At 39.1% G+C, this 26,185-nt stretch overlaps 1 protein-coding gene across 4 annotated transcripts; it reads left to right on the plus strand.

Moving 5' to 3' along the window:
- Positions 1 to 387: 387 nt before the first annotated feature.
- On the plus strand, positions 388 to 22,162 carry Ddx25 (DEAD-box helicase 25). 4 transcript variants are annotated; one of them, XM_047519558.1, is made up of 13 exons: positions 388 to 506; positions 1,114 to 1,180; positions 1,419 to 1,460; positions 1,930 to 2,065; positions 3,905 to 3,997; positions 4,106 to 4,208; positions 5,771 to 5,885; positions 7,081 to 7,258; positions 16,497 to 16,734; positions 17,743 to 17,905; positions 19,994 to 20,182; positions 21,319 to 21,443; positions 21,642 to 22,162. In XM_047519558.1, the coding sequence occupies exons 1-12, from the start codon at positions 444 to 446 to the stop codon at positions 21,378 to 21,380; spliced, it is 1,449 nt and encodes a 482-aa protein (XP_047375514.1). In that variant the 5' UTR covers positions 388 to 443; the 3' UTR covers positions 21,381 to 21,443; positions 21,642 to 22,162. The 4 variants fall into 4 exon arrangements, with proteins under 4 accessions (XP_047375514.1, XP_047375517.1, XP_047375516.1 ...); XM_047519561.1 differs by lacking the exon at positions 1,114 to 1,180 and having other exon boundaries at positions 415 to 506; XM_047519560.1 differs by lacking the exons at positions 388 to 506; positions 1,114 to 1,180; positions 1,419 to 1,460; positions 1,930 to 2,065 and having other exon boundaries at positions 3,905 to 4,010; positions 4,089 to 4,208.
- The last annotated feature ends 4,023 nt before the right edge of the window (positions 22,163 to 26,185 follow it).

Raw genomic sequence — 26,185 nt, forward strand, 5'->3', positions numbered from 1 at the left:
CTCACCACCGAGAGAACTACTGGGTAGTGGGTGGTGGGGTAGTGGAGGTAGAATTCTCGAATCAGTAAGACTGCTTCCACTCAGAGTCCCAAGCTGTTGGTGGTTGGCTTAGCGAAGGTCAGCAGCGTGAGAACATGGACTACGGTGATATCCCCTCCGCAGTTTCTAACACCTGGCGCCGATAAGGGGCTAGTCAAACCCGAGATTCCCGGATGATCACAGCGCTTCAGTCTCTTTAAAGTCCTCCCCTCGTACTCTTCCTCCGCCCCGCTGCCTCCGCCCCCTCCGCACCTAAGCCCAGGCGCCTGCGCGCGGCGCCGCGGGTGGTCGCGGGGGTTTGAACCTGCCCCCTGAGCAAGCCCATTGGCCACCGAGCGGGGCTGGGCTCATCCTCGAGCCTGGGGTGGAAGCACGTGCTGGGGGCGGGAGCAGCGATCGCAGCTATGGCGTCGTTATTTTGGGGAGGCGACGCAGGGGCGGCGGAGAGCGAGCGGCTGAACAGCCACGTAACCGCCACCGAGCAGGGGAGGGCAAAGGGGCGGGGGCTAGAACAGGGACTCCCAGAGGGAAATCTGGACAAGGAGATCCCTGCTAGCTTTTGGAGTGGGGTGTCAAATGGTGGAGGGGAGATGTGGGATGGGTTTGGAAGAGGGCCACAGAAAAGGAGACCCACAGGGAGAAAAGACCTTTGGTTTGAAAGGGCAAAATGAAGATATCTGGAAATCCAGGGAGGGCAAGCAGCCGAGAGCCCTAACTAGACTCTTGAGTTTTCTACTGTAATTTGACCATTAAGCTAACTTAAGTCTTATATCTGCCAACGCACTTTGCTAGCCACTGTCCCCTTTTCGGCGCTGTGATCCCCAAGTACTGCCTACATTTACAGAGGCCTAATAAAGAGGAACTGCATTGTGCAGGGACTACAGAAAATTTCCTATTTTAGGATAATTCGTACAGGAAATCTAATACCTGAAATGAATCCTTTAATCGCTAACATTGCAAAGGAAATAGTTATGGGGTGATCTTCCCTGAAACCCCTCCAGTCCCTGTTGTAGGGGAGCACTGGGCTGCCTGACGATTTGCTTAATATTGGTTGAAATTTGTGTCTTTCGATAGTTTTCAAATCTCATCCACCCCCGGAAGAACCTTCGGGGTATTAAAAGTACCGCAGTCCCAAATATAGGTGAGTGCTATTAGGATAAAAAGGTTGGCCTCAGTTAATTAAAAAGTATTGCTTTCATCATGTCCCTGCCAGCTGAACATTTGAGATCCTCCACTAGCTTCCCAATAATTTTATCCACTATCTCCTTGATAACTCTCCATATATTCTGTAGACTTGGGAAGAAAAATTGGAATAGTATGGTTTACATTTCTGCTCAGCGTTTATCTTTGCATTCCTTGTTTCTCTTCTGTCCTTTTAGATGGGTCTCTTAACATCGAAGAAGATGATGAAGATGATGTAGGTAGGAGATAAATTCATTTGCATGTATTACTAGTATTCTCTTAGATTCATTATCACAATATGAATGAGTAATCGCACAATTGGAAAAGGGCTATCTTTGTTTCTCTATTCTTTATCAATAGTGAGTATCTGAAGAAATATTAAATTAGGCAGAGAATATTTCTTTAGAGGAAGTTGGGATATGCAAGGAGTAGGTTAAGATTTTCCAGCTAGCAAGTAAGAGTGGTGGAGATGGATATTGGTTTGCTTGAGGTTAGAGGTTGGTGTGGTGACAGAGCACAAGAAACTGGATCTTCTTGAAAGAAGGAATTCTCAGTGCTATATCATTCTTTCCAGAACCTTCTTGTAGAAGAGAGATGAGAGTAGGTTAGGTTTAATTGATTGGTGTACAACCACTGAATGGGAGAGAACTTTTAGATATTTTCAGGAGGCTTGATGTCCCCCCGCCTTTTTTATTTTTGCTTTTCTAGTGGATTTGGCAACTAATTCACTCTTGAACAAGTTAATCCGTCAGTCCTTAGTAGAATCCAGTCACCGAGTTGAAGTCTTGCAAAAGGATCCCAGCTCTCCACTCTACTCAGTAAAAACATTTGAAGAGTTGAGGCTGTGAGTATTTAAAATTTTTGGTATGGAAAAATGCTGAAGCACAGAACACAATGAACTATTCTGCAAATAATAAAAACCATCAGGATCTTGTTTTCTAATATTCGATAATAAAATGAGATATGTATGTTTTGTATGCAATAAAGTTATAGCTCAAAGAATAAATACTACTAAGATACCTTAGTTGCCCAAGAAATTGAGAACATTTTTGATAGTAAAATATTTTAATCTTACAGTTCAAAGAATGGCTAAGCCAGGCACAGCCATAATGCTATTCTACCTATGAGAATACAGATACAGGGGCATAGATGACATAACATCCTTCCTCATCCACTTTATGTAATTTATAAGCTTTTACTTTCCTAATTATATTTTGTTTCAGATGGTATTAAAATTAATAACTGCTGTGGTTGTGACTCAGCGGTAGAGCATTTGCCTAGCATGTGTAAGGCACTGGGTTCAATTCTCAGCACTGCATATAAATAAATAAAATAAAAATCCATCAACAACTTAAAAATTTTTTTTAAATTAATAACTTTCCCAAGTGGATTTACATTCCCTAGGGATTTATCAGTTGCCTTAAGGAAATGTATTTTAACAAAAAGAGAAAGTTACATAATACCAAACCAAACCCATTTTTCCCATTGCACATGGATGGGAGTGGCAAAACAGGCATGGTTTGGTAACATTCTGGCAAGCCAGCTAGAAGATAAGTCGAGACATACCTTTGGTTCATGCCTTGTTGGCCCTTTGCTGGTGTTGAGATCCTATGGAGAGGCCAACCAGCTGCTGGGCCTCTTGTTCCAAGGACTATTCCTGGAACTTTCTGCTGCTCAACACAGTTGATCTTTGACACATGATTTTACTTTTGCAATTGAGAAATGGTTTGGGGGTCTGGAAGGTATATTATTCAGTCGGTAATTCAGTAAAAGTGACATATTACTATTTCTCCTTCCCTCTGGTTTGGCCTTCATTGCAAGGCTCCTGGTTTGGGGGAATACCCAGTATTTGTTTTCCAAAAGGAAGTCTTGCTTTGGTAACATGTGGACTTATGTAAAAGATAAAAATTCAAAATCCCAATATCCAGATGTTTTCTATATATTAGGAGAGGCCTACATAATGATTAAAAATTATTTGCCAGTCACCTATAAATTAATCTACCAATTAGGAACATCCAACTAGACAAGTCACTTCAGGTGGAATTGTTCCAGCTTACTTGCTTTACCCTTGTTCTAACATTTTTGTTAAGATTCCGAGAAAGATTCATTTAAAAATACTGCCTTAGAAAGGATTACAAGTTCAAGGCCCACCTAGGCAACTTAGCAAGAATTTGTTTTAAAATGAAACAAAAAGGGCTGGGGATGTAGAGTACTTGCATCAATGGTAGAGTACTTCCCTGACATGTGCAAGGCCCTGGATTTCACCCCCAGTACCACAAAGAAGAAAAAAAAAATTACCTCAAAAAGATAAGGTAATATATAAAAAGTCTGACTTATCAAGAATTATCTCAATAAAACTGTCTTTTTCTGAAAAATGCTGTAGAAAACATTAGTGTCATTCATGAAAAAAAAAATAACACTTGTCACCTAGTTTTGTGTTTATGTGAAAAATGTAACTCCCATGGCAAATTGATGAACTCCTTTTATCAAATGATTTTTTTTTTGCTTTTTTTTAACAGTAAGTTCAGCTTTAGGCTTATAGCATAGCCTATGATTTTAGTGATCCAACTGTAGGGATGTGAATGTATACATTTGGGAATTGAGGTGTGAATGATGTGTTTTTAAATATTTTAAAGCTCAGTTGCAAGTGTTAAGTGTTTGATTTTTTTTTTTTTTTTGACAGAAAGGAAGAATTACTAAAAGGAATCTATGCAATGGGATTTAACAGGCCATCCAAAATCCAAGAGATGGCTCTTCCTATGATGCTGGCACATCCGTGAGTTTCCAGGGTAGTGGTATTCCAAGTTGGTTATCTTTAGTCTTTTCAATTTATGCCCAGGCTCTTGTATTCAGTTTATGCCCAGTAGTCTCCTCTCTCTTACAGTCCCCAGAATCTCATAGCACAGAGCCAGTCTGGAACAGGAAAAACAGCTGCCTTTGTCTTGGCAATGTTAAGCAGAGTGAATGCCTTGGAATTGTTCCCACAGGTAAGGAAGGGCTTCAGGAGAGGTGGAAATCCTTGTAATGGCAATGATATTTCAGTAACAGGTGATATTATTGTAAATATTCACTTACTTTTGTGATACATCAGTATGTGGAATAGCCATTCTTTCATAAAGTCATAAGAGCATCGGGTAGCATATAGGACAGGGATGGAGAGCACAGGCTTTATAGTCCAAGGGGGGTTCCAATTTCTGCCTTTCTACTAATCCTCTAGCTGAATGTCTTAGGCAAGTTAGTTAAATCACTCTGAGTCTGTTTCCTTGTCTGTTAAGATAGAATTTATAGGCATGGATCATAGTTGATCTGTTCACCCTTGAATCCAACACGTAGCCAATGCCTGGCTTGTATAACCACTCCTTAAACACTGTATGAATGAATGCTTTTCTCATAGGGTTATAGTGTGAATTCAGTGAAACACATGTTTAGCATTGTGCTTGGCATAAAGTAAGCATACACTGTGATGGCCTTTTAGCTGTAGGGCCAGAGAATCCTCCAGTCTACCTCATTGATTTAGCAGAGAGGGAAGCTGGCCTTTGGAAAGGGAAGTGTCTTTCCTGAGGTCACCATCAGAGTGGCAAATCAAGGCCTGGCACGCCCACTCACCATTCTATCCTACTTTGCACTCATGAAAAGTATCTGGTAGTCTTTCCCTCTTTCTTCAAAGGATACTCACCCATTCTCCTGCATTCCCATCTACACTACAGGTTATGGGGAACATAAGGGCTTTCTCAGCAAATTTACATTCGTATCAGCAAAATAAGCTGTGGATGAGTATGAATAAGGCCAGGCATTGGGCATTTTGTGCTTTTTAGAAAAGGTCAGTGGAACTTATATTTGTGGTTTTATATTTTCAATCAAAATTATTCAAGACAGACTATTTTTGAGCACATATTGAGAAATCTGGTGGAAAATATTTTTAACACTCCAGCTATGTTTCCTTCTGTATCACAGATTTCTAAAGTGCATAAATGTGTTAGATATCACCAGTTTCTTCTGTCAGCATCTTCATTTCATCAATAACCATTTCTAGGAGAGAGGGAATAACAAATGAAAGTTTGGGGGAATATTAGTCTGGCAGGATTTTATAACATGTATATATCATATAAATAGGTAGATTTAACCTATATTAGATTATATAGATGGATTGGCAGAATGTTCTGGAAAACAGGTAGATTTTTAATAACAGGCAGGAGGAGAAGGGGAGCATATTCAGGCTGTGATTTGTTTGACCTTCCCTCTCATTAATTCCCCCCTTTCCTACATGTCATTCTTCCATCAAAAGAGGGTGAACAGTAACTTACATTTCTAAATTACCCTTTAGAGGGAAATATGTAAAAATTGGCTATTTCTTCATCTTTTAGCCCCTTCCCCCCTCATCTCCAGCATTTGCTTCAAATCTATTGACTATTAAATTATATTTGATTTAAACTGTCTAACCCAAACCTCATTTCTGTGCCACTCCCTGTACAAATTTTAATTGTAGTTCAAATTTGAACGATGACCTGTATGAATCTTTCTCCTCCCCTCTTCTGTCTCTATCTTACAGTGCCTCTGCCTGGCTCCTACCTATGAATTGGCTCTGCAGACTGGCCGTGTGGTTGAGCGGATGGGAAAATTCTGTGTGGATGTTGAAGTGATGTATGCCATTCGAGGGAATCGAAGTATGTACCAGTAAGCCAAACCTGGCTGATTTTGAAAATCCTGGCTTCACCACTAACAAGGGTGTTATAACTTCTCTATTTTCTCATTTCTGAAGTGGAGTAAATATAACACCTGTATCATAGAATCATTATTAGAATTAAATGATATAGATTGTTGCACACAATGCCTGGAACATAGTAAGGACACAGTAAATGTTAGCTACATCATATCCACATCCTGGAGAGGATGCCTTTATGTATTGCTTTCTTTAAGACTCAGTTGTTTTGTGCAGAACATCTTTTATTTTTGGATTTTTTTAAAGTCTCAGATGCTTATTGCGAAAAGAAATTTTAAAAGTTAGAAGATGAGAAAGTAAAAAAAATCAAAGATGGTCTTTCTTTCCCTCCAGAAACCTGTCCTGAAAATAACTATTGTTAACAGGCAAATAGTTGCTTTTTGATTTTTTTTTAACTAATACAAGCACATATAAATGCTTGTGTATGTATTTGCTTTCACTGAGTGTTTACAAAAAAATGGAAGCACTTTTTCACACTGCTCATTCTTTTGACTAGCTGTGTAATATCTCACAATTTATTTAATGACAACTATTGATTGAAAACAACCAAAATGGTGAAGGTTTGAACTTTTTTCACAGCTGTACCAGTATTTCTTTAAGACATGGAATTGCTGCATTGTGCATTTGTTTGTTTGTTTGTTTTCGGTTTTGTTTTTTTGAAGACATGATCTTGCTGTGTTGCCCAGGCTGGTCTCAAACTTGTATATTCGAGTGATCTTCCTGCCTCAATATCCTGAATATCTGGGATTACAGGCACACCACCATGTGTAGCTTGCAGGGTGGCCTTTTAAATGACCAAGGGGAAGAATCAAATATGCAAGACTTTTATTCCCATGAACCTAGAAATTCAGTAAGTTTTCTTAACACTCTGCAAGATCAAAACCCACCCATGGGCTGGAGAGATAGCTCAGTTGGTAAAGTGCTTGCCTTGCAAGCACAGAGCCCTGGGTTTGATCCCCAGCACCACAAAAAAAAAAAAAAAAAAAAAACCCACCCATGACCCTCAGAGTTTGCACTTTGAAAATTATTATGAACTGTGCTTTTGTTTCCAATGTCTATGACACATTGCCCTGACCTGTGTCCTGTTGGACTAAGACTGTTCACATCTGCAGGAGCACTTAAAATTCTTTCCTTCCTAGTTCCCAGAGGCACCGAAGTCACCAAACAGATTATAATTGGCACTCCTGGGACTGTCCTTGATTGGTGTTTTAAGCGAAAATTGATTGATTTGACTAAGATTCGTGTGTTTGTCCTGGATGAAGCAGATGTGATGATTGACACCCAGGGATTCTCAGATCAGAGCATTCGTATTCAAAGGTAATTTTCAAATTCATACTTTATTCTTGCATTTTCTGTCCAGATGAGGAATTTCATTTGTCTATTGCTCCAAATTATTTTGATTGCTTAATTCACCACCTTTCCCTCTGAAAACAAATTTGGGTTTTCATTATTTTCACCAGCACATGGGGTCTTCAAACTGTCAGAATTTTCCAGCTTCAGCTTGTAACCTTGCCCCTCTACTTTACTTTCACAACACAAGGCTTAGAGAAAATCTATACACTGGGTCTGTAACAAATTTGCCCATGTTTTCTATTCTGAATAAAATTCCAAGTAAACCGAATCTGTTAAAAGAGCTATTGAGGATACAATGAATGGTTGGGATAAAATAGGGAAACCAGCAACCTAAAATCATTAAACAGGTTGTTTAGACCTGACTTTTACTCTAATTTGTAAATAAATCATATCATTTTCTAGGATTCTCTATCAGGATCACCTGAAGGACTTAAAATTACAGATTTCCAGACCCAACCTCAGACTTACTAAATCAAAATTTCTTGGAGGTGGGGCTTAGAAATCTGTATCATTTTTAAAAATAAAATCATATTACTCAGGGTTAAGTTCAAATAGTGTCAAAAGATTTGTGATAAAAAACAGTAATCCCCTGACCCAACCCCAAAGAATATCTCTGTTTTTCTGATATTAACCTTCATCCTTTTAAATAATACACTCACACTGCTATTTCCTTATGTATATTCATCGTCTCTACCAATTTCCCATTATACGAGGTGGGACCAGAGTTCCTTTAGACTACCACTATCCCTTTGCTGTCCCCTCTATCACCTCTCTGTGATTATACCATCAGAATTTGGTTATATTAACAGTATCAATATCATTTTGGCAGTATAAATAGCTGAGCCAAGCATTGTATTATTGTTGTTGCTGTGTTGTTTTTCTTGTAACCTTTTCCCCTAGAATTAATAATTATCTTTTTTCTTCACTTAATATCACTGTAGGGGTCTTAAGCTTTTCACTGACTATTCTGTTATATATGCCATGTCAGTGGTATCTCCACATAGTCAAATACATTTTTTTCCTTTTTTTATTGATTCATATTACTTATGTATAACATTATGATTCATTTTGACATAATTATAAAAGCATAGAATATCATTCTAATTCAGTCCCCAGTACTTCCCCTTATCCTCCCCTCCTTCCTCCCCCTGTACTCTACTGATCTTTCTGCTATTTATTTATAGGGTTTTTTTTTTTTTTTTTTTTTTTTTTTTTTAGTGTCTTGTGGATATATACAATGGTGAGATTCACTGTTCTATATTCATATATGTACATAGGAAAGTTAGGGCAGATTTATTCCAACATTTTTCCCTTTTCCTGTTCTTCTCCCCACCCCAATCCCTTTCTTCTCCTCCATTGATATTTCTTCTACTTTGATGGACTTCCCCTCCTGCATTTCTTTTCAGACTGAAAACAAAAGTTTTTTTAGAGAAGTTTAATATTCAGTTAATATCCTCAACTTAGTGTCATTGTTAAAAAGTTGAATATCATCCTTATCTCCAAGCCTTTGTATATGACCATTTTTTTCCTCTTTATTTAGAAGTTTTTGGGTTCTTCTCTCTCCCCAATGACATGCTTTAGTTCATTTCTTGTCTTAAACATTTAGTATGCCCTTTCATTCTCAAAACTTGTGCTTGCCATTTCTGGGAAAATTTCTTAGGTTATTTATTTTCCTAGAGTAACCGCCTTTTTAGAAAACCAATCCAGAAACACAACTGTAGCAGACAAAAATTATGTTAAAAAATACGAGAAATAATTACACATGTTATAGTTTAACATAAAAATATGAAAAACATATTTGAAAATGAATCCTGTGCTTTTCTATTATATCAGTGCTACTATTTAATCAAAATAATAGCATGATTAGTTGACAGTAGAAATTAATAGTATTTTGTGAGAAAATATAGTAATATTTTATGATGTTTTGTTCTCTGATACAACAGTTTATTTCAACTCTATTTTAAACTCATTGTAGGATGTTTGTACTTTGTAGATAATATTGTGTACTCTTAAGATACATAAACATAAGTCTTCTTACAGGGAGAACATAAAGACAATAGTGGTAATGAAGTAGAGAATACCTATACTTAATTAAAATTGACATGCTTCTTTCTTAGTAAGTTTAATTTCCCTCATTCTCTTTTCTTTTCCAATAATACTTCTCTGAACTGCCTCTAGCCTTTTTTAATGGGGTGATAAAACTGAATGTAGTGAAATGTAAACTTCATTTTGACTTGTAACTCTGGACCTGTCAAGGCCATGCTGATTAGTATCAGTCTGATGTGATGACATCACATCACATCTTAAGAAAAATGTTTGAGCATGGAATACTTAGGATTTTACTTATTGGCAACAGAAGGTTTTTATTTTCATTAATTGATTTTTGCAATTTAATTCTCTGATTGTTTTACTTATTTTTACAGCTTTTTTGAGGTATAATTGACAAATAAGATTCATATATAATCAAGGTATATAACATTGTGTTTTGATGTGCATATTCACACAACACACATACACACATTTTAAAAGGATTACCACACTCAAGCTAATTAACGTAACCATCGCTTCATGTAGTTACTCTGTGTGTGTGTGTGTGTGTGTGTGTGTGTGTGTGTAGAATTTTTAAGGTCTTTTAGAGAATTATTTTCTCTAGAAATGGCCATCTGGGCTTATTTGGGTTGACCAGCTGTTTGTCATTCAGATATCTTAAATTTATCAGATAAACTGTCTACATCTAAAATATCCCTCATTTTTAAATACTCTGAAGTATTAGACATCCTCATAAGTTAAACATCTCTCAAAGAAAATGGTTGTAAAGCACAGAGGTGATTTAACTTTTGAAATTAAAGATGGATTCCAAATAAATGACACTTTTAGTAAACAGATAATTGCCATTTTCTGGTGATATTTTTTGAGTTCTGCATCTGTCTTAATTCTTTCTCTTTTTTTTAAGGGGACTTCTTTCTTGCCACCTAAGGTCTTTTTGTTTTTGTTTTTGTGTTGTTTTGTTTTTTTTGTTTTTTTATTTTTTTGGTTTTTTTTGGTCATCCCTGTACATAACACTAGACAGCAGTCTACTCTTTCCTTTTTTCTAGATACCTTAGTTCCTCTTCAGAGGTCATCAAACAGTTTTGCAGAAACAGCATGTCACTTCTGTTTTATGGTGTTCCTTTCCTCTGTTCTCATCTTCAGTGTGTTTCCAAATTGGAGAAGAACATTGTTTTGCATCCTACACTTTGAAAATATATTACAGCAGATCAACATTGTAAAGTTTTTCAAGGGCCATCTATGGTCACAGTCAACTTGCAGGCACATGTATGTGGAGGATATTTCCCTCCATCCCTGTACATTTAATGATCTTATTAAGTGCTTCTGCAAGCTTCAGGGAAACTGAAAAGTGACCAAAAACTTTGATAATGAAAGACTTGCTATCACAAGTAAGTAGATCATATTCATTTAAAATTGTTGTGTGCAAAATATGCAAGACATTTAGCTGGTAAGACCTTTTCATTTCCTTTGATAAGTTTATGGATTGAACAGAATTTGTCAAGATTTACACTTGTACTGTAAACTGCATAAACAGATAGTTAAGACTAGTTTGGATCTGGGCATAATGACATATACCCATAATCCCAGCGACTTGGGAAGCTAGGCAAAAGGATTACAAGTTCACGGCCACCATCAGCAACTTAGCAAGGCCCTAAGAGATTAGTGAGAACCTGTGTCAAAATAAAAAATTAAAAGGGCTGAGGATATTGCTCAGTGGTAGAGCACTCCTACACTAAGAGAGGTGCATCATTTCTAATCAGCATTCCCCATTTGTTCACCCACAGGACATTTTACATGCTTCCTCTGAACCAGGAAATGTGACTGTAGTCAGTTTCATAGAGATTTCAGGGTAACAATGCACTAATGCCCATTGATTTGTGTGGTATGCCAAGATAAATCAGGGTCTACTGTTTACAACTGAGCACTGGTATCTTTTGAGGAGGCCAGATTTAGAAATTTAGAGGTAATGCCCATCTCATTCTAAAGTTGTAAGATCCATTCTCCAGATATGCTATTCACATATCCTCATCCACCATACCTAATCCCAAATTCTTTCTTTCCAGTGGTATATTATGCTGTATTTTCATTATTTACCTTTAGCTCAATTGTGTTACCTTCTATCTGTCATTAAATTAACATAGTTGTTTAACTTTGTTTTTCTGTTTGTCTAGATCATATTGATGTTGTCCATTGTTCATATTATTATTCATGTTGACATTGATTAGAATTTTTTTTCTGTTTTCATCTTTATCTCTGAATTATCTAGGTTTTCTTTTCATTTGCTACATCTGTCTTTCACAGTGGACCTTTCCTCTTTATATCCAATGAATCTTGGCTAGTCTTTCATAATCTAAGATGATGAACTAAAATTCTGGTTGACAGCACTGTGTGCATAGCTGGAGCTTGTAACTCAGGAAGCTTCACTTTAGGATGGTTTTCATTTGGACTTTAATGTCTCTGATCCCTTTTCCTGGAGCTTGACCCGTGGTGTCTGGCATTTGAAGGGTAGGGTGGGGGAACAAGCTGAGAAGGTTCTGCCTTTCAGTATACATATTTTCACTTGATCCCCTCCTTTCAGCTGTGTGCTTTACCCTCACCGTCATCCTGATGCTAGCATCCCCAGCTCTAGGATTTCTGCACAGAATAAACCTGTAGTCTTTTGACATTATATGCTTAGTGACCTGAAGCAGCGGGATCCAACTTCTCATTCATATTTGCAACCAACCTTCCTATTTAATTTTGGCCAGAGATCAAGGAAGACTCCCTCCTTGCTCTCCTCCGTCTCATAAATCAGTATTTTTATAAGTGCAAGGAAGTGAAAGTTTGAGTACTCCAGGAAAGATTCAGTAGTTGAAATTGGCTTAAACTTTGTTAAAAGTTCCTTTTATTTTCTGCTCAAGAGAGTATTGTACATAATGCCTCCCACTATCAGGTATAATTATAATGCACCATAAAATTGTTGGACCATATGGTCTCTCACATGATATAAGATACATTATCTTAAATAAAATTTTCAAACTTTTCATGTTTTAATTTTACAAGTTCAAAATTTTAATAAAACAGTTTTTATTTCTGACATCTCTGAAAAAAATAAAAGCAAAAAAGGAGAAAATATTGTATAATAATTAGAGCATTTGTGTTCGTTTTTGAGCCTTCTATTATTTAGTTTTTCTGTTGCTTAAAGCAAGGTTAAGGTCCAATGCAATATCATATGAGAAACATGAAATTTTAATTTTCTAAAAGCCACATTAAAAAGAAACATGTAAAATTAATGTTTATTTTATTTAACCCTAGATATCAAAATATCATTTCAATAAGTAATTAAGGTTTATTTTTCATACCTAAGTCTTTAAAAATCCCAGAATAACCCATAATTTCCTTTCCTTACATTAACGTGTACAAACTTTCACCTTGAAATGAAATGACCAGGCCTCAGAATCCCAGTGTTTGTACCATCTTTCTCCGGATGAAGAGTTGGGACACAGAAGATGGCCAAGAAACCCCAGCATGTGAATGCAAAATTTTCCTAGTGTCTTGTAACATGCACCCCATTTCCAGTTCTTTCCCCCTAATCCTCTGGTCTCTGGAGCTTATAAGTCCTAGACCTGTTGGTGGTTGTGAGGGAACAGTTGGCTGCCTTTTCATCAGTTCTCTGCTCATATTCTAGTTTTATCCTCTTTCTTTCTTACCACTCCTTTCCCTCTTCCAAAAATATTCTTAAATTTCTTGTCCATCAGTTTATCCTCTCATAGTCTCCATGTTTGTGTGGATTACTCTTTATCTCACATTAGTGAGATATAGACAGCTGAGACGGTAACATGTGTAAATGGGTTGCCATACATACCTGAGAAGGTAACATGTGTAAATGGGTTCCAGTTAACTGGAATCTATCAGATTTTTATTTTATTTTATTTACTTATTTTTCAAATCTTTATTTTTAAAAGCTATCCAGATGATCCAGGCTTTAGGCTTAAAATAGTGTTTGGAAATTGCTGGGCCAAATGGTCTCTCACACTCCCTGTTAGCACTAACAGTTTATTGTTCCGAGTGTTCTGTGTTCATCTCAAAAGAGGTGATTTCACTCTGACCTAGCTTATTTATTTTATTTTTTTAATTGATATTATTAGTCTCCACATATAGCAAGATCATATGTCATGTCTTTCCATTCCTGGTTTACTTCACTTACCATGATTTCCACTATACCCATGTGGTACAGGATTTCCTTCTTTCTAAGACTGAATAAGTATTCCATTTTGTATATATACCATTTTTTCTTTATCCATTGTTGATGGACACTTTTGAGTGTTTTTCATTTCTTAGCTATTGTCAGTAGTGCCACAGTGGATATGGGAGAAAAGATCTCTCTACATACTGATTTCCCACTACGTGGTAGTGGTGTTGCTATATAACGTGATAGTTCTATTTTTCAAATGTTGAGAAGCTCATAATTTATGGAAGCTCCTATTAGCTTCCATAATGACTGTACTCAAAAAGTTAATCTCACAGAAGATTAGAGGAGAATGGTGATTACCAGAGGCTGGGGAGAATAGGGATTGGGGAGGGGTGTGAAAAGATTGATCAATGAATACTAAGTTACAGTTAGGAGCAAAAAGTTCTGACATGCTGCTGGACAGCAGGATGACTGGATAGAAGTAATATACTGTGCATTTCAAAAAGCTAGAAGAAAGGATTTTGAAAGTTTTTACCACAAAGAAATGATAAGTATTTGAGGAGATAGATACATTTTTTTATTTGTTCTGATTAGTTATATATGACAGTAGAATGCATTCTGACACATACATAAATATAGTAGAGTTACACCAGTCATGTAATCGTATGTGCACATAATCGTATGTGCATATGTCTGATTTATTCTACTATCATTCCTACCTCCATACACCCTCCCCTCCCTTCAGTCCCGTCTGCCTAATCCAAAGTACCTCTGTTGTTCCCTAGCCATCTGCATTATTGTGAATTAGCATCCACATATCAGAGAAAACATTCAGCCTTTGGTTTTTTGGGATTGACTTATTTCGCTTAGCTTGATATTTTCCAGTTCCATCCATCCATTTACCAGCAAATGTCATAATTTCATTCTCCTTTAACACTGAGTAATATTCCATTGTGTATATATACCACATTTTCTTTATCCATTCATCTGTTGAAGGGTACGTAGGTTGGTTCCATAGTTTAGCTATTGTGAATTGAACTGCTATAAACATTGATGTGGCTGAGTCACTGTACTATACTGATTTTAAGTCCTTTGGGCGTAAACTGAGGAGTAGGGTAGCTGGGTAAGGGTGGTTCCATTCCAAGTTTTCTAAGGAGTCTCCATACTGCTTTCCATAGTGGTTGTACCAATTTGCAGTTCCACCAGCAGTGTATGAATGTACCTTTTCCCCCACATCCTCGCCAACATTTATTGTTACTTGTATTTTTGATGATTGCCATTCTGACTGGAGTGAGATGGAATCTCAGCGTAGTTCTGATTTGCATTTCTCTAATGCTAGAGACGTTGAACGTTTTGTCATATATTTGTTGATTGATTGTATTTCTTCTGTGAAGTGTCTTTTCAGTTCCTTAGCCCATTTATTAATTGGGTTATTTGGGGTTTTTTAGTGTTAAGTTTTTGAGTTCTTTATATATCCTGCATATTAATACCCTGAGTTGCAGATGGTAAATTTTCTCCCATTCTGTAGGCTCTCTCTTCACATTATTGATTATTTCCTTTGCTGAAAAGAAGCTTTTTAGTTTGATTCCATCCCATTTATTGATTCTTGGTTTTACTTCTTACACTTTAGATGTCTTGTCAGTTTCTAAGTTAACATGGTGGAGATTTGGGTCTACTTTTTCTTCTATTAGGCACAAGGTCTCTGTTCTAGTGCCTAAGTCCTTGATCCACTTTGGGTTGATTTCTGTGCAGGGTGAGAGATAGGGGTTTAATTTCACTTTGCTACATATGGATTTCTATTTTCCCAACCCCATTTGTTGAAGAGGCCATTTTTTCTCCATTGTATGTTTTTGGCACTTTTGTCTAGTATAAGATACCTGTATTTATGTGGGTTTGTCTCTGTGTCTTCAGTTCTGTACCATTGGTCTACATATCTGTTTTGGTACTGATATTGTGCCATTTTTGTTACTATGGCTCTGTTGTATAGTTTAAAGTCTGGTATTGTCATGCCTCCTGCTTCACTTTTCCTGCTAAAGATTGCTTTGGCTATTCTGGGTCTCCTATTTTCCAAATGAATTTCATGATTGGAGATAGATATGTTTAACCTGATTTAAGCATTACATAACATACATATTGAAACATCACATGGTGTCCCATAAATAGGTATAATTTTTATGTTTTCATGTATCAGTTAAAATAAATTTAATTTTAAAAAGTTGACTTTTTATTGATGTGTAAAATATGTACAAAGAAATAAGACCAGTCCCAAGTGTACTATTGAGTAAACTCTCACTCAAAGCCACATCCATGAAATAACCGCTCAGATCAGGAAATAATATTTATTTACCAGCATTTCAGAAATTCCGTGGAGACCCTTTCCTATCCCTAGCCCATCTCTCTTCCTCAGGACTTGCCTCTTTCCTGGCTGCTAACTCCATAGATTAATTTCTCCTGTGTTGGAACTTTATGTAAACTATCCCTATGTTTATTATGACTCAGTGTACATTTCAGTTACTGCTCTTTCCCCTTTGCTTCTCTTTTATTTATCTATAGGTTCTCCCCACTCAAACTAAGTTGATTGTGGTTCTTTCCTTCCCAAGACACATAACACCAGCCATTGAACAACTAGCCTGTGTTTCCTTCATTCCCATTTATAAGTTTGTGTACACGACCCCTTCTGGCTCTGTGAGTCTTCCTCACCTAAGGAGGAAATTGGCATGAGAAACTTCAGAGGCGTACCCTCTGGAATGTAAACCTAAACTTTTTTCTCAGCTCTACATTCCAGTAATGTGCTTTTCCAAATTCTTTGTGACAAGAAGGGGCAGGACATTTGGCTCGTTACCTGGAGGTGTAGCTTGTCATTGCAGGTAGCAACTCATGCCCCTCAGGTGCGTGTAGAACATCTGTGTGGCAGTGGACCTGCAGTGCTGGGAGGAGAGGACCATCCTGGCAGTTGGGTAACAGCCATCTTCTCTTTTACAGAGCTTTGCCCTCCGAATGCCAGATGCTCCTGTTCTCTGCAACATTTGAGGACTCTGTGTGGCAGTTTGCTGAGCGAATCATTCCTGACCCTAATGTCATCAAGTTGCGCAAAGAGGAGCTGACCCTGAACAACATCCGACAGTATTACGTATTGTGTGAGGACAGGAAAGACAAATATCAAGCTCTGTGCAACATTTATGGTGGCATCACCATTGGCCAGGCCATTATCTTCTGCCAGGTAAAGTTGCTGGATGTGTCTTTATCATACCCTAATTTCCCTACAGGGAGAGGTAGGGGATGGTAATATTAATAGGTGCCAGGTAGCCAGGCACTGTGTTCAACACTTATGTGTTCTCTGCAGAGCAACTCTGAATATAAATGATTTGAATTTTAGGGGGAAACTTAGAAAGGTTAAGGAATAGAATAGGATCTTCACTATGAACCTAAATGAAGGTCTTTCTTATTCTAACTTTTCCCCATCTAGATTGGTGTTTATTGTAGTTTTACAGGGTAAGTTGTTGCTTATTATTAATTTTGACTTTTTTGTTTTCATGTCTATTTTTTGCTGTCTTTTTCACACGTGTGTTTTATTTTCTCACTGCCAGTTGAACATGCTAAGGCTTCATGATAACAGGGTCTCATTATCTCATTCATGTCCACATTCACTGCACTAGACTGGCACCTTCCAGTGGACAGCACTGAAAACATATCTGTAGAATACAAGAGCGCAGCTCTGCCACAGACTGGCTGTATAACCTTGGACAAGTTAACATTTTTAAGCATTGGATTTTTGTGTTCACTTTCAAAATTTTTTTTCCAAAATTTTTTTGATGAAATTAGGTTACTACTTCATTAAAGTGTTGTGCAAACACACAAACACATGCCCATAATGCATGTGAAGATATTAGCCAGTGCCTGGCACATACAAAGCACTCTCAGAGTGTCCATTGTTTTCATAATAATGAAATACCTTTTGTCATTATAGCCCCATATGAGATAAGTGCACCATGTTTACCTTCATTTTGTGGACCTAAGGATGTGATCCTTAGAAACACCGGTGGCAGGAGAATCCCATGCCACATTCTAAGATTCCTGGAGGATTGAGAAAGCCATGAAGCACAACTCCTCTGCAGCCCTCTCTCTCCTGCGCCCAACCCACACCCTGCATCCAGGAGCATCAAGCATCAAAGGCACAGCCAGTCTGCTGTAACCAGGGGTGCTGTGGTGGGTTTTGTTTTTTATATAGACACGTCGAAACGCCAAGTGGTTGACCGTGGAGATGATGCAGGATGGCCACCAGGTGTCGTTATTAAGTGGGGAGCTGACAGTGGAACAGAGAGCTTCCATCATTCAGAGGTTTCGGGATGGGAAAGAGAAGGTTCTTATAACGACCAATGTTTGCGCTCGAGGTGTGTGTGTGTGTGTGTGTGTGTGTGTGTGAGTGTGTTTGAACCCCATTCTGAAAAAACAAAAATGCAAACACACAGTCAGGTATTGAGGTATAAGTTACACATGATAGTGATTAAGTGTACAGTTTGGTGAATTTTAACAAGCATACAGTCATGTGTCCATCACTGCAATCAAAATACAGAAAATTGTCTCCCCTCAATTTCCTCATGCTTCTTTGTAGTCAGTCTCCTCTTCCTGTCACATGTCCTCTAGCGCCCACTGATTAGATTTCTGTCTCCACATTTTTGTGTCTTCTAAAATGCCATATAAGTTAAATCATACAGTTTATGGCCTTTGTGTCTTTCTTCCACCTAGCATAATGCTTTTGAGTTGAATCAGTATTGTCACATGTATCAGTAGTCCCTTCCTTTTTATTGCTAGTAATAGTCCTTTGGTAGTTCATTCACTCACCAGTTGGTATTTGGATTATTTCCAATTTGGGGCTATTTTGAATACAGCTATAGTAAAAAGTCATGTGTAGCTCTTTGTGTTAGACATATGTTTTGATTCGAGTAAATATCTAGTAGTAGGATTGCTGGGTCATATGATAAGTATATGTTCAGTTTTATAAGAAACAGCAAAATATTTCTACGGTGACTGTACCATTGTCACCAGCAATGTAGCAGAATTACACTTGCTCTGCATCCTTGCCAACAACTATTATTGTCACTCTTTCTGATTTTAACCATCTTAGGAGATATGTTGTAGTATCTCATTGTGGTTTTAATTTGCATTTCCCTAGTAACTGATGAAGTTGAGCATATCTGGGGTGTTTTTTGATTTAAAGCTATTGAGTACCAGGGGGAAAATCTTTTTTAAGAGAAGGACTCTCTCATTTTCTTCATCCTTCCCATATCCTTGGATCCATGTTTCCTAGTTCATTTTGAGTTCTGCAACTAGAACTGAGAGCTGCTGGGTGAGGAGTGAAGCCTGAGCTCTACCTCGTAGAAGTATAGCCTGAGAAAGAACCAAGTCCCTGACCCTCAGAAGCTCACCACTTAGGCTCACCTCTCTACACTAGCACCATTCAGTAGCACTTCCTGTAGTCATGGAATTGCTCTCTTCTGTGCTGTCCACTTGGTAGCCACTAGCCATGTACAGTTCTGAAGCACTTGAAATGTGGCCAGTGTATTTAATTTTATCAAAATTAAATAGTCATCTGGAGCTAATGGTTACCATATTGGACAGCACAACTCCAGACCCTAGAGGAAAAGGAGCACAGAAAGTCCAGGATAAAGATCAAGGGCAAGGAGGACAAGGGTCGTGACCCACATAGCTTGTTAGTGTGGGGAATGGAAGGCACAGGGATTACAGAGGTCTTCCTGGGCAATGTTAGAGCTGAAAGGTTTTGAAGGAAGGGTAGCAATTCAGTTGGATGAGAATTTACAGTGCATTTGGGAAATGGGGAACCCTTGTGACAAGTGCTTTGGATCTGTGAGTCTGGAGAGGAGGAGGTGATACTTCAAGTGCTGTGAGGTCTTGAATGGCTTGTACTTTACCCTCTGTGATTTGGGCAGTAGGCTCTGAGCACAAGTGCTCTGAACCTGGCTGTGGGATTGTTGAAGGAGAGATTAGAGGAGTGGGAGAAAAACCAATCTGGAAATTGTCCTAGCTGTTGAGTCAAGGGATGAAAAAGACCTGAGGAGAGCAACAGTCATGAACTGGAGCAGAGCAGAGGCCTGCTGATAGGTAAATGGGTAGAGACTGAGGGGCCTGCTGGGGAATGAAGTACAACAGAGGCAGAAAGGAGCAAGTAGCCCTGTGGACTCTAGGTACCTCTTCCCTTCCCCCACACATGCAAGTGCACATGCTTTGACACATTTGAACTTCTGTAGAATTAGCCTGTCTTGACACTATTATCCAGCATCGTAGGCATCACAGCACACAAGCAAACTGCCTGGACCAAAGTACCTGTTTCAGTGATGTAAAGCCAGGTTCGATTATCAGATCTTCTCCATTAATGAAAATTGCTTCAGCAAATGTGGTTCTTAAGTGGCTGTGTCCTGAGGAAAATACTGCAAGACCCTACAGTGTTCTTCCTCTCCTAGGGATTGATGTGAAGCAGGTCACGATTGTTGTGAACTTTGATCTCCCTGTAAACCAAGCAGAAGAGCCGGACTATGAGACCTACCTCCACCGCATAGGGCGGACAGGACGCTTTGGGAAAAAAGGCCTTGCCTTCAACATGATTGAAGTGGACAAGCTACCCCTGCTCATGAAAATTCAGGACCATTTTAGTAAGTAGCACTGCTTTCACAATATGAGCCAGAGATGTGCTCACACTGATGGGGTGAGGTGAACCAGGGAACCCTAGGTCAAAGGCTTAGGATGGTGTGGAGGCAGAAGCCATGAGGTGGAAGACTTCCATTCATAGGTTCAGAGTCCTAATAATATGAGACAGTTGATTAAATAATTCTTACATGGTAGTTAAAGAAAATTTAAAAGTTATCAGAATTTATATGAACTCATTCCAGTATCCGGAGCAGAGATTCACATCCTATAAAGATGTACCCTAAGCAAAATCTTAAAGTCCTTTAAGATTATGTTCTACTGCCAGCTTCCTCTTTTATTTACGTTTTTCCCCTACTCTCGCCCCTCCTACACCCAGATAGACAGTCCTAAATTCTAAGATCTGCAGTCCTTCCTCTAGCCCCACCAGCTAAACAAGGCAGGTTCTACTAACCTGCTGGGGCTCTGAACTGACAGATGCATTAATGGAATTCTGAAGTCACATCACCTGGCATATCCACTCCTCAGATCACCGCACTCCCCTAAGTGCACAGATGTGTCTGGAGAGTAGGGCAGGTACACCTTTCTGGGATGGTGGTACTTACCCTTTGTTGAAAGTAGTAGGCACTCTACAAAAAAAAAAAAAAAAAAAAAAAAAAAAACATAGACACATATATAGCATTTGGAATATAATTTTTAAAAGTTTGCAAACCAAATGTTGTATGTATGCCTTCAGGAAAATAGATTATATACCCCTGTGTCAGGCTGACTGGGGCGGGGTGGAAGAGAAAGAACCTTGGCCCTGTTCCTGTGGTGAGCATCTAAGGATCTGGTCTTGGGAAGTGACCCCAGTGGAAGAGCCTTCTGCCCCATGGCATCTGAATGTGTGTGATCTAGGTGTATTTGCTGCCATTTCAGTTAGTGTCAGTCAGTTATATTGCTATCATCCCTTCTTTGTGTTCCTATCTCAAGACTTTCTATGCAAGGTATCCCAGGAACTTAGATTTTCAAAGGTGTACTGTCTTGAGAAACTCAGAGTTGGCTGAAATGAGCTTTCATTTGGGCTGTTTTCTCTCTCTCTCTCTCTCTCTCTCTCTCTCTCTCTCTCTCTCTCTCTCTCTCTCTCTCTCTCTTGTTCTTTTAGACAGCAGTATTAAGCAGCTCGACCCTGAAGACATGGATGAGATTGAAAAGATTGAATATTGAAGAAAGAACTGTTGTTTGTGAGATATCCTAGTTTATGTGAGAATGTTCCAGTGGGTTTTGAAGGTAGTTTTTTTTTTTTTTTTTTTTTTTTTTTTATGTTGAAGCTCTTTCAATGTGAAACTTCACAGATGGCAAAATAAATTACCTGGTACCCGTAGTTTAAGACCTGAGGAATTTTTGAAACCACATTGATGTGAAGCACATGATCCTTTTGAATTAAAAAAGCAAGATTCTTTCTTTCTTATTCTAATCTCTTTACAGGTAAACATCTCTGAGTGGGCTTCTGGGATGTTTCTGGATTTAGTTCATATAAACTAAGCAGATCATGCCTCTTGCCAGTCATTGCCACTAGATGGCAGTAGAACATTGCTGGTTTTGGAATTTGAGCTGATGGGACAAATGGAAAAGCCAAGTATTTCCAGGCCTCCTTGCTTACAGGCTACCCTTTCCAGCCATTAATGTCCCTCCTCTCTCCCTCTCCACCCTCCTCTGTGTTGTGCACACATTCAGAGGCAAAAAAATTGAGTAAAACTTAAAAGTGAAATATTTAGAATAAAAGGACGTTTTGCTTTTTAATATTTCAAGTGACATCGAGAATTTCAGAATATTTTCCTGTTTTGCTTTTTGTTGTCTTCATATTAGAGAAAATTTACTCAATCGTCAGTTCTTTCATAGTATGAAAATGTGGCGTTACTCGAGGCATTTATTAAAAACAGGCAGTGGGGATTTAAAAAAAAAAAAAAAAAGCTCACATGCCTTCCTAAAGAAGTAATGTTCAGGGAGCCTTAATGGTATATCTGTGAATCCTGGTCATTTTCCTTCAAGCCCCATTGGGATGATTTCTCTCTCCCATTTCCTACTCAAAAGTGAAGCCCTGAGGTTGAGAACAAGGAATGAATGGCTCATCTCCCACAAAGTAGGTCATGTAGCCTGCAGCCAAAGCCCAGGCACCAGTTCTGTCACAGCCTCAGGCTGCTGAAAGTGGCTCTAGTGAGTGCCTGTCATCCTGGTGTGGACGATCATTTCAACTTGTAGATCTCCCTGCTTGTGTTTTATCCCTCAGTGGAGGACTCAGAAGTACATGAAAATCACCAGGCTCCCTCATTCAACATCAGAAGTTTATTGTGCACACTTAACCCCAGGAAAAGGGAGGTGAATAGAATACAACAGACATCTCAGAATTCAGATTCTAATGGCAGAGACCCAGAAGAAGACAACTTTAGAATAGACAGTGATAAAGGAGAATGTACAGGTCCCTGCATAGAGGAGAGGCCCCTCATGCCATCTGGGCCAGCTTCCAGAGGAGTAGACACTCAGGGTCTTCTATGGGAGGGCAGGGGATACATTACATGCCCAGTGTGCCTGTACTATCACCTTGCAGTTTCCTAACCTGGGCCCACTGAGGCAGTTTTCCAGACCCTGCTCATCACCTCTGTTGCTGGAGAACCTGAGAGAAAACTATAGATTCCTTCCCCCATTACAGACAAAGCCACTTTCTGAGAGTAGAGCCCCAAAAGATATACTCAGGCAAAAGGAGCGGAAAGGAGAGGCAGAGCAATGGATAGTACAGACCACTGACTTAGGGAGGAGACACTGAGGCAAAGAGAAGTCCTTGGAGACAGAATTTATAAAAAGTGGAGCTGCCCTTGGGAGTGTCTACTCCAGGTCTCCTTATACTACTATGCATCCCTCTCTAGACTGGAAACTGGTCAATTTCATTGTCTATTCTATACCCAGCCCTTGACACAGAGCCCAGCATATAGTTAGGCACTCGTCCAATAAATATTTTCCTTTTTTTTTTTTTTTGCCTTGATTTTTTCATTCATTAACATTTTTCCTTAATGTTTTCCATTCTTGTTTTGAACCTCAATAAGGTGGGTAAGCTTGGGAAGCATGATATTTTGCTCCCTTACTGTTTGATGATTGAGCTGGACTTTCCACCATACTCAGCCCAGTGTTGGCTTATCTTAAATAAACCTGCTCACCTCCCTTTCCAGTTCAGACCTCTGGTAAAATCTCTACCAGTTACTCTCATGAGTGCCTACACTAATCTCCATTTGGCACCTGTTCCTAAGGGTCTGCAAACACTAGGCATTCTTCTGTCTTCCCCTTTGCCCCTCTTGACATCCCTTTGTCTCGCCACCTAGGAGGCAGCAGAGCCATCCTGTTTTCTGCTGAGGTCACAGCTGTATTAACACTAGCTGTCCAGATTGGTGAGTCAACAATTCAAAGGCTGTTTAGCAGGGTGCATCTCCTTGCTCAGAACTGTAAGCAATTTTCACTTCTCCACACATGGCCTGGCCGAGGTCTCTCTCAGTGCCTGCCTGAGGAAGAAGTAAATGGAGAGGCAAGGAATACCAGATGACTTCAGTGCATCTGTGAACTGGCGTAATCAGCTGTGTGTTATTTGGCACCAAGTACTAAACCAAATCCATTAGGTTTATCTTGGCCAGCTTAATACTGTTAACATATTGCAATTCATGATTATGTGGAGCAGGGCTGTGATTTGCAGTGGGAGTTGTGAGTGATCACCTAGCCTGGAGCATGGCTGCTGTGATGTTAGGTGCTGGATCTAAGGCAGCTGTTAACAGGAAAGGCAAATGAGCTGGTCATCGTCTGGTAGGATGTCTGACAGCTCCTTCTCAAGAGACATTATTGTGTTTGGAGAAAGTGTTGATCCTCCTCAGCAAGGCTCAGTCCCCATGAAAGCACTGGCAGTCTCTGCAGAGATGATCAACAGTGGAAAATCTTAGGGGATTGCTGGGGTAGGGTTGGGGCAGGGCCATGAGTGGCACCTTTGCAGACACCAGGGAGAGAAGCTGGTCATGTCAAGCCTTGGTTTGACTCTTAGTTCTCTTGATTCAAGTAGAAGACTAGAACAGAGAAAGGACCCAAGAAGAGATCTCTCTGAGTGAACTTCAGGAGCCCAGCAATTGGGCTCTTTTTACCAAGGGAGTAACAGAAGAGTCAGATTCTCTTCAATCCTAACCCCTCTCTCCAACTCTCAATCCCTTCTGGGAAATAATCAAGTACATCAAGTACATCTTCATATCATTTTAACCCACACACTGAAATATCACAGTCATGCAGTAAGCTTGGGGAATACCAACACTGCTCTAAAAAGAATTCAAAAGGCATTCACTTCAACATTTTCTGTACCATTTACATCCATGAATGAGAAAAGAATTGGACACAGCCACTTCTTTCACTGACTCCCTCCTTCTCCAGTTCTGCCTCTCACTTCCCCAGGCTGATGTTTTCATCTGGATTCTCCACCTTTTCACTTGCTGCAGGGTCAGAAGGCTGTTCTCCGGCCCTCTCACACTGGCTTCCTCCTACCTCTCAATGTTGCCTGGTGTCTGTTCAGCAAAATGCTATTTGGACAATCCTCTCTAGAGGTTTCTTTCTTCTTCTGGTTTCCTTTATTGCATTGCAAACTGTGACTCTAAAATGTGGGTCAGGTCAAAGCACCATTTTCCATTTTTAATGTGGATTTTTTACTCCCCTTGGAACTCAAACTTTAGACTCTTCCATTGAGATACAGGAAATAAATCTGCAGTGTTACTAGAGAAGTAACAGTGAATCTGGCCAATCCACAGAGGGTCCTAGTGGCCTGTGTCTGAAACTACCAGTCCTTCTGCACCAACTTATCAGCCTTCCACTTCTGCCAAGGTTAGAAACAACCAGAAGTTCTCATATGATAAGAAAGAGGAGCTCTGAAGCGTTCCCTTTTTGTATTCAAGAGCACTGAAAGAATTTTTATGAGAATCTTGAGCCTGTGAAAATAGAGCAACTCTCTGAAGCACTTTTCTTAAAGAATTATTCTTTGCCTTTAATTTTCTTGCTAATCAATTTCTGCATTGCAGTTCCTAGAATATATTTTCCATTAATGGGAATGGTCTCCCCATCCTGAGACGCCTGCTGGAGGCTTGAAGCTCATTGTCAGGGGCTATTTTGTCTAGGATTGCATAGTGTCTGAATTGGGCACTGCTAATATTGATCTCCCCTTAAAGAAAGGGTTTTGGAAACCTATAGGGTCACTATAAGCCTGTAGGGGGAAATCTGCAATACCCCAGATCTGCAGTGCTAGAGGGGAAGATATATGAACAACATGAAAAAACAAGGGAAGAAAATGATCCAAACAAATCTAGATTCTATATTAATAGAATCCAATGACAGTATGGTAGAAGAAATGTCAGAAAAGGACTTCAGATTATACATGATTAAGATGATTCACGAAGCAAAGGATGAGATAAGAGAGCAAATGCAGGCAATGAATGATAATACCAATAAGCTGAAAGAGCACCTGCAGGAAGCAAAAGATCATTTCAACAAAGAGAGATTCTCAAAAAAAAAAAAAAAAAAAAAACCAAGCGGGAATGGTCTCCTGTTTTGAGTGTAATATTTTTCTACTGCTAGAAAGAATGAATCAGTCTCATTTCAGCCCTTTGGTTTGAAATCCCAGTTGGAAAGAGGTGATTAATGTGAAAGCCCTGCCTTGCGTGAAGTCCCGAGGCATGTCACGTGTGGACTGAACAGGCTGAGCTTCCCATCCATGGAAGTATTCAGGCAACCAGAAAGCAAACAGTTACCTGTAATGAGTACTGTACTTCTGGTTCTTGAATTACCAGGAGTCTGGAATAAAATGATCTCTGAAGCTCTCTGCTCATTCTAATATACCCTGTTTCCATGACCCCTCACAGAATAGCTTCACACCTGTGAGCCACAGAAACTTAGCACAAGAGTATTTCTCACAGATGAAAGGAAAATGGGGTGATTAACTTCTATTGCACCTTGTCTTAACA

Source organism: Sciurus carolinensis, chromosome 11 (assembly GCF_902686445.1).
Source record: "Sciurus carolinensis chromosome 11, mSciCar1.2, whole genome shotgun sequence".
Lineage (NCBI taxonomy): Eukaryota > Metazoa > Chordata > Mammalia > Rodentia > Sciuridae > Sciurus > Sciurus carolinensis.

Excerpts from the sequence above, each read along its gene's own strand:
- Ddx25 (XM_047519558.1), top strand. The coding sequence starts at position 444 with ATGGCGTCGTTATTTTGGGGAGGCGACGCAGGGGCGGCGGAGAGCGAG. Across the intron at positions 507-1,113 it reads GCGAGCGGCTGAACAGCCAC|TTTTCAAATCTCATCCACCC; the intron begins GTAACCGCCACC and ends GTCTTTCGATAG. Across the intron at positions 3,998-4,105 it reads CCTATGATGCTGGCACATCC|TCCCCAGAATCTCATAGCAC; the intron begins GTGAGTTTCCAG and ends TCTCTCTTACAG.